The sequence below is a fragment of the Gadus chalcogrammus genome, chromosome 23 (assembly GCF_026213295.1).
Source record: "Gadus chalcogrammus isolate NIFS_2021 chromosome 23, NIFS_Gcha_1.0, whole genome shotgun sequence".
NCBI lineage: Eukaryota > Metazoa > Chordata > Actinopteri > Gadiformes > Gadidae > Gadus > Gadus chalcogrammus.
In genome coordinates, this window is record NC_079434.1 from 3,113,356 (window position 1) to 3,122,351 (window position 8,996).

The following is an 8,996-nucleotide window of genomic DNA, read 5'->3' on the forward strand; positions in this document are numbered from 1 at the left end:
GGCCATGTTAAGAATCACAGTCACCGCCAAACCATCATAGATGAGCAGCCGCCATGTTGGAGCAGGATTTGGTTACCAAAGTTATTTCACTCAACAATGTTGACTGCCCTAGACAAAGAGTTATTCACAGAGCCTATGAACGCTACAGGGGGGTTGGATGTAGGTCTTTGGTGCGGTGGTGATCCCTCTTGGGGGGTGAGAGGGACGAGGCATGGGGTACCAGGTGAAGCTCCTCCTGTGGAAGAACTGGACCATTCGCAAGAGACAGAAGGTGATCTTTTCCTTGTCTTGAATAGTGACTAGAACAAAGCCACTGATAATGCTGTTTGAAAAGTGATTTGACGCTGTGGTGAATTGTACTTAGCAATCCGATCAATCATAGGTTGGGTAGGGCCTGCATGCTTAGCTCCAGATGCATTCAAAATGACAAAAAGGAGACGCCTTATAATATACTCTCATTTTAGGACTTATTATTATGAATGCACTAGCGTCAGAAATCCTATTATTTCAAATGTACACACAGAAGATCTAAATCAGAATTTTACTGACATTACTCTAAATGTTCTGTAGATAAACGGTAATCTCCCACGGCAATGGGTTGAATGTAGGCCAACTGATGTAGGCCATGTTCTCAAACACGGCTTGTAGACAGCGGTAAAGGAAAGCATTCGTTCAACACTGAGACATGCTGTGTGGTTCTCCTCCAGGGGCGCTTCTTCATGGAGATCATGTGGCCTGTGACGCTGTTCATAGGACTGGTGTGGTTGAGGGGCGCCCATCCCCCGTACCGCCAACACGAATGTAGGCAGCATGCCCGTCCTCATGGTGTGTGTCTCCACACTAGGGCCTTCACGCCTTAACGCCTCTCCCTTCCTCCCATGGTGCCGCTGGTTCCAGGCCACTTCCCCAACAAGGCCATGCCCTCCGCTGGGGTCCTACCGTGGATCCTGGGGATCTTCTGCAACGCCAACAACCCCTGCTTCCAGTACCCCACCCGCGGTGAAGCCCCGGGGCTGGTGTCCAACTACAACAACTCCATGTGAGCCTCGCCCGACCCCCTCAGCCCCCCCCCTGGAGCCCTCCACCCCAAAGGCAGCACGGCGTCCCATTCAGACTGAGGCCGGTTAGGGAGCAGTGTGGCGTCATGGCGACTCAGACAGAGCATGGGTCTCATTCAGCGGTGCTGGGGGGGGGGGCTCGAGGGCTTCACTTTCAGATGTGGATGCGTGAGCGTGTTTAGGGTCTGTGTGTCTGTGCATTTGTTGGATCGTGAATGTATTCAAGGGCCTGACTTTCGTTTGAATCTTGCGTTAAGAACTAAGCTACACACCAATAAATGGTTCATTACATGAGGAGGGATGGGTTTTACAATGCACTCGAGGTGTGTTTACACACATGTGCTGACCATGTATAAGTGGGAGTCTAGGTGTTTCATGTGAGGCGTATTATCCATGTTGCTCTGGACACAGCTAGATGATTATTTCCCTTGCTGTCCTGAAGGTACGATTTAAGAGCTATTATTTAGTATACGGATGGCTTTTAGTAGGTGAAAGGCTCTGGGAGAATGTCCATTTGAAGTTTACTGCGCCGCTGCATTAGCAGGTCCGTTCAGGCATGCCTGTGTGGCTCTGAGTTCAGTCGATGTGAATCTGTTCTTCCCTGTCCTCCCCCCACCAGATTGGCCAGGTTCTACTCGGATGCCCAGGACATTTTGTTCAGCCAGCCGGAGTTCCTTCAGCTGGGCCGTCTCTGGAGAGAACTGACAGCCATGAGCACCTTCATGGACACCCTGCGCACCCACCCTGAGCAGATGGCAGGTCAGTGGTCTCTCCCTGGGCACCCACCCTGAACGGGTGGCAGGTCAGTGGACTGGTCTCTCCCTGGGCACCCACCCTGAACGGGTGGCAGGTCAGTGGTCTCTCCCTGGGCACCCACCCTGAACGGGTGGCAGGTCAGTGGTCTCTCCCTGGGCACCCACCCTGAACGGGTGGCAGGTCAGTGGACTGGTCTCTCCCTGGGCACCCACCCTGAACGGGTGGCAGGTCACTGGTCTCTCCCTGGGCACCCACCCTGAACGGGTGGCAGGTCAGTGGTCTCTCCCTGCTGCTTCAACCAGCGGCCCCCCTGCACAGCTATGACCTCAATGTTTCAGGATGTCGGACATGGGCGTTCAGCTTGAGATCGGGGGGGGGGGGGGGGGGTAGAGACTTACATGGTCCCAGGAAGAAGAAGGGGCTAAAACTTCTAAGATTCATGTAAAGCAGGAGCTGGTCAACGTAGGTCAACGTAGGCTGGTCTACGTTGACCTACGTTGTAAATATATTTTATAATGTACAAATATATTTACTTAATTATGTGCTTTGAAGTAAAGGTACAGGTTTTACCCCTCCATCATCTAGTGCTTATGTTTTAAATAAGAGTTATGATTTCAAAGTAACAGAACAGAATGCAGTCATTCAAAGGGTTATTCCCATCCGCCTGGACCCCTGTTCAACATGCTTTGATAAGAGACTTAATCAGCCTTGAGGAGGCTTGGTTTCACCCAGAGGGGAAGATGTCACCCTATGAACCCCATGATACCCCTCTGCCACACCCACGTCTTCACCTGTTAGTCACCTTAAGGAGAGAAGCAGGACTGGATTACATCACCAGTTTAGCTCTTATGGGAGGAAAGAATGTAAGCTGCTTACTTTTCCTCCTGAGCACATGTCCGTAGTCTTGTAGCTCCCCCTCCCTCCCCCCGTCTGCAGCCCGTAAACTCTTGTCGCAACTTCCTGTGTCTCATCGTGTAACCACTGACAACGTCATGTCCACCAAGGCTACGTGTCACAACAGGTTACCTGTGACCTATCCTGTACTGTCACTCTGAACTACTGAAAATGTATCTTCCATTTCACAACAATATATCTTGATAAAGGGGCACACAGACACTATGAAATGAAACCGATGGCTAATGGCTACGACAGCCACTTTTATCCATGAGTCACTGGCAAGGCATGCAGAACATATGAAACAGGTCCTTGGAGGTCTATTGTCTCAGTGCTGGTGGAGACATGCGGTTGGTTCTCATGCATCTTGAAGCCAGCATTGGATACACACGTACACACACACACACACACACACACACACACACACACACACACACACAAACACACACACACACACACACACACACACACACACAAACACACACACACACACACACACACACACACACACACACACACACACACACACACACACACACACACACACACACACACACACACACACACACACACAAACTTCAGAGGGAGTGAGCTGTCATTTGTCTGTTTATGAAGATTATTTTTGGACTTGTACTGATTTCACCTGTAAGCTCAAGTAAGAAAACTTGGGAGAAGAAATGTGGATAACGGAATCATACTGGAAGAACTTGTAAACATGTCTTTCCTCCTGGGATCCATCCACTCCCCTGCTAATATATAATCCTAGAGTCAACATTTACATTTTTTTCAGGAGATGGAAAAAGTGGCTTGCTGGGAAATGAAAAGTATAATTTCCATGATGGAAGTCTTTTGAGGAATAATACATTCTAGCCAGTGATGGGTTACTTAAAGCCAGTCTGTAGGAAGCGCTGCTGCCGGGGGACAGAGAAGGGCCAGTAGAGATCTGGGTCCACAGCCACACTGAGACAGGACATGAGAAAAATTGGAAATACATTTACAATTTTGACATTATACCCAGTAATCACCCAGTAATCACCCAGTTATCACCCAGTTATCACCCAGGTATTACCCCGGTATCACACAGGTATCACCTCTGTGTAACCCAGGTATCACCCCGGTATCACCTTGGTTTCACCCCGGTTTCAACACGGTTAACCCAATGCCAAGTACGCACGCTCTTAAAACCACAGTTTGTCCTTTCAGTCACATTCCTCATGTATCTCAATGTGTTTGTTAGTACATGTCTTCTAGGTATGCATCAATTATGCACACTTCCGCCCCTTTTGACATGTTTATTTTATTTCTCAGACTGAAATGAATCACGCCTGCACAGTTATGCCAAATATACAACATCCCCAGGCAGATCCTCCTACCACAACATTGATGTCCTGCCTCTGGAGACAGTGAGAAATCAGAGGAATCAGACGAGGACAACAGGTTTTTGTTGTAGACTAATTGGACACAGGCCAGTGTTGGCAGATGAGTAATGACTACCGTGGTTGTGGGCGTGCCATTTTCATGGGCTGATTCCTGGGAAATGGTGTCCTCTTTGAGTGGTTGATGTTGCCCGTGGCCTTGTAGTGCTCTGATCAGGGCCCCGACATTCTCTGCTTTGGAAAAAAGACAAAAAAGAAAATTATGATTCATCCAAAAGTGTCCTTCTCAATTGGTCTTTCTGCCTCCTCCTCACGTTACTCCTGTTGGTATCTCTTCCTCCCCTTCTTCCTCCTGTTGGTCTCTCTTCCTCCTCCTCTTCCTCCTGTTGGTCTCTCTTCCTCCTCACGTTCCTCCTGTTGGTCTCTCTGCCTCCTCCTCTCCCTCCTGTTGGTCTCTCTTCCTCCTCCTCTTCCTCCTGTTGGTCTCTCTTCCTCCTCCTCTTCCTCCTGTTGGTCTCTCATCCTCCTCACGTTCCTCCTGTTGATCCCCTCATCCTCCTCCTCTTCCTCCTGCTGGTCTCTCCTCCTCCTGATGTTCTGTTCTCTCTGCCAGGCCGTGGTGTGAAGGTGGAGGACATCCTGCAGGACGACGAAGTGCTCACCTCCTTCCTCCTGAGGGACGTACCTCTCACTCAATCGGTGGTCTACAATCTGGTCAACGCCCAGATCCGACCTGAGCAGGTGACCTCATCTGCTATGCTTAGCATAACTTTAAAGGGGCGATATCATGATTTTTCACTTTTCCCTTTGCTTTAGACTGTTGTATGACATACGTATACATGTTTAATGTCTGTTAAACCAGAAAAACATAAGTCTGAGCCAGGAGGAGTTTTCTTGCCCACCGAGAACGCCCCTCATTAAGAGTGTGAAACAGCTTGTCTGCGCACAAACTTTACTTCTGCAACAGTTTGACGTCAGACTGCAGTGCGACATCTGCACTTCAGTGCCGAAGTGCAGAAGTCGCACCTCCCGGCTACCCGCATGTTTACAACTTCTCGGGGTTGTAAATTTGCCGACACACGGGTAAAGCGTTCGACCAATCGCTACAGAGTAGGCATGCTGATCAATCACAGCAGACAGGCCTTAAAGCGACACATGATACAAAACAGAACATTTTTGAAAGATGCTGATATTGGTTTTGCGGATATGAAAAGTGTGTCAATAATAAGTTGTATTTTCAACATACAGGCATGTTACCCTATTCTAGTAGTACCCCCAAATGCAATAATTAACCCTAAAAAAGCATGATATGGGATCTTTAAGTATTAATTCTGGATATTATTTAATACCACAAACTACAAAATGGTGCATCCCATACATGATAACATTTGCATTTCATCACTATAAATATAACCAATGGCTCACTGGGGGCCTCTATGTCTGTGTTGATGTTGTGGTTGTTGTTGTGTCTAATGCACAATGGCTTGTTGTCCACTATGACGGGTGGCATGGCTGGAGTGGTGTGGTGTTGGTATAATGCTGGCTGCACTGTGGTTGGCCCTGATAGAGAGCTGACCCAAATCTACCCTCAGACTGACAGGCATTCTCACTCACACACACATGAAAATACACACACACACACACACACACACACACACACACACACACACACACACACACACACACACACACACACACACACACACACACACACACACACACACACACACACACGTACACACACACACACACACACACACACACACACACACACACACACACACACACACACACACACACACACACACACACACACACACACACACACACACACACACACACACACACACATACATACACACACACACACACACAGTACACAAACAAACACATGAAAACATAGACGCGCACACACACACACACACACACACACACACACACACACACACACACACACACACACACACACACACACACATTGCACACACACACACACACACACATACACACACACACACACACACACACACACACACACACACACACACACACACACACACACACACACACAATACACACACAGTAAACACACACACACACACACACACACACACACACACACACACACACACACACACACACACACACACACACACACACACACACACACACACACACACACACACAGTACACACGCTTACAATATACACCATGGTGGATAAAAAGATGCTGACACTCACGTGTGCGCACACACGAGTACACACACAAACAGTCCACATGACTGTGAGTTGAAAGACGCTGATGCACAATGATACGCACACACACACAAGCACACACACACACACCCACACACAAACATTCACAGTTCCCTGTGACCTTAGCAGACAGATTTCTCATTTCTCAAACTCTTTTTGTACGGGGCATTTTCTCCCCAGTATCCAGTAACAAAGCGACCGCCTCCAGTCCAGACCCCCTTTTGATTCCGGGCAGCCGTTTTGACTCAGGAAATGAAAGGGAAAGTGCCAACCTGTGAGCTCTCAGACCCACACAAAAAAAATGAGACTCCCAGAAAGGACAGCCCAGTCCGATGACATCAGTGTCCCAGTGTCCCCTCATCGCAGCTTTCATATGGAAAGCAGGGGCAGGCAGAATAGCCGGGTCACCCTCACACTGAGCCGGGCTAGCTCTCTCGGTGCTGGCTGATTCATCCGAGCACTGCATGCCACTCGGGACGGCGCTGGCCGGGCTCTAAGTCCCTGGATACCAATCAGAGGAGCCGGGCCGAGCCAGCGGAGGGTACAGCTGGTCCCACATTCAGCAGACACTCCCATGTGGAGGTCCTCACAACGGTATGGGGAGGCTGGCCCAGTACCAGGCAGCACACTGGTCACTAGTACAGGGGATGACCACATGCATCTACATGTACACCCGCCTTGAGAGACATAGTGTTCACACACACACACACACACACACAATCACACACACAGACGTGCTTGTACGCACGCATACACACCACACACTCACTTGCATGCAACCAAGTACACAAATACACACACAAACACACATGCATGCAACCAAGTACACACAGACACAAGCAACCTCACACTTGCCTGCAACCAAGTACACACACACACACTTACACACATGGATAGTGTGTGTACTCAGTCTAATGGAGACACACGCTGTGGTGTGTGTTTGTGTACAATGTTTGACCATTTATCTTTGTAGCAAACCGTTTGTGGAGAACGACGGGCGAGGAGGAGCAGAGAATGTGTGTGACCGGTAGCCGGAGTGAATTGATAAAGGACATTCTCTCATACAGAAAAAACCTCCGATCTCCAACCACATCATTTCCCCCACTGACTGAGTTAGAAACTGACTGAGTACGAAAGATGTCATGCTGTGTCGCCATGAACATGGACGTTGACAGATGATCACGATGATGACAGAGTTCCACTGTAGTCATGTTGTGTCGGTTTGGACCGAGGTCTGTCGAGGCTCCAGACAGCCTCTAGTTGGAGGTCAGGTTTGACCGCCTCAGTGGACTCTCCTGCAGTCCTCCTCCAACTCTCCTCCCGTCTCCAGTTTGCCGGCGGCGTGCCTGACCTGCACCTGAAGGACATCGCCTGTAGCCTGAGTCTGCTGGAGCGCTTCCTGGCGTTCCCAAGCCGCCTCGGCCTCCACGCCGTCCGCAACGCCATGTGCATCCTGACGCCCCAGCGGCTGCAGACAATCGAGGACCGCCTCTACGCCAACGTTGACTTCTTCAAACTCTTTCGGCTGGTCAGTTGGTTCTTTGTATCTTTTGCTTTGAGGTGTCAACATTTTGGTGGAAAGTAAGCCGAAATAACTTCCATCCAAACCCAAAAAGTGGACGGACCAATCAGTGCTAGGGGAGTCAGGCCTTGGCTGGGCAATAATTGATTTTACTAATTTTATCTTGCACCCTTTGCTCGTTCGGAAGAATAGCATAAACATCTCATCTGAGAAAAGCCTTTCTATTCACCTTTGAATATTACATTTTATTTTATTTGTTTATCAGGTTTTGCAATTTTTACAATTTTTTTTTTACAAAAAATTACAAAAGCAATCAATCATACATATGCGTCCCACCCTGCCTTCCTCCCTCTATGAATAAGTCCCAACGAGATCCTTGCAGGCCATTTTGCTCAGTCAGACACTTCCCACAGCCACTGCCCAACCCTGCCTGCTGCTATAGGTGCATGCGTTGCTGCAAAAAGAAGGCAGTTTTTTTTTTAACTTGCCTCGTAGCAAATTAACAAAGCATCAATGTTTCAACATTCTAGCAAATATAATTATCTAAAGGAATAAGAAATATAAAAAAACTGGCGCCAAGATAAATTTGTGCAAGAGATTTAGGCAACGATAGTTGCCTGTTGGCCTTATTGAACCAGAAACTGACTCTTGTTTACTTTAAAATAGGCCGCAGGAGGGTGAATAGCTCTTTGTCTTTTTCTTCCTTCTAGAGTAACCAAACACTGATAGCAAACCGCAACAACAGTTCCAAACACGCTCGAGGGACATCATCTGGTCATGATCACTTAAAACAAACGTAAACGTGGCTATAGCTGTCTGACAACGTTCTGTTCGCATTCATGAGTTTGAATTCATGAGTATCCCAAAGCTCCTATTCTTCGGTTTGACATTTGACAGTTCCATCTCCACGCTGTTGGCAGTGAGATTAACGATGCAGTAAAAATCATGGCCATAAATTTAATCCAAGTTGAAATTAAATTTGTAGGGTATTTTTCAATTCACAGTTTTGTTTCAAAGTGGCAATCTCAAAGACTTCTGTTTGGTTCTCTTTGACAACATCTTCGACGTCAAGTTATTTTACCAAGAGGAGCAAACAGTGTTGCTACCGACAACCAGTTTGTAAAATGACATAATG

At 48.1% G+C, this 8,996-nt stretch overlaps 1 protein-coding gene across 1 annotated transcript in view; it reads left to right on the top strand.

Annotated features, from left to right (window-relative positions):
* Positions 1 to 211: 211 nt before the first annotated feature.
* Positions 212 to 8,996, top strand: part of LOC130377244 (retinal-specific phospholipid-transporting ATPase ABCA4-like) — a 125,181-nt gene continuing 116,396 nt past the window's right edge. The window contains exons 1-6 of the mRNA XM_056584280.1: positions 212 to 271; positions 708 to 801; positions 898 to 1,039; positions 1,678 to 1,817; positions 4,698 to 4,825; positions 7,670 to 7,867. Coding sequence (XP_056440255.1) covers positions 212 to 271; positions 708 to 801; positions 898 to 1,039; positions 1,678 to 1,817; positions 4,698 to 4,825; positions 7,670 to 7,867 — 762 coding nt within the window. The remainder of the gene's footprint in view (positions 272 to 707; positions 802 to 897; positions 1,040 to 1,677; positions 1,818 to 4,697; positions 4,826 to 7,669; positions 7,868 to 8,996) is intronic.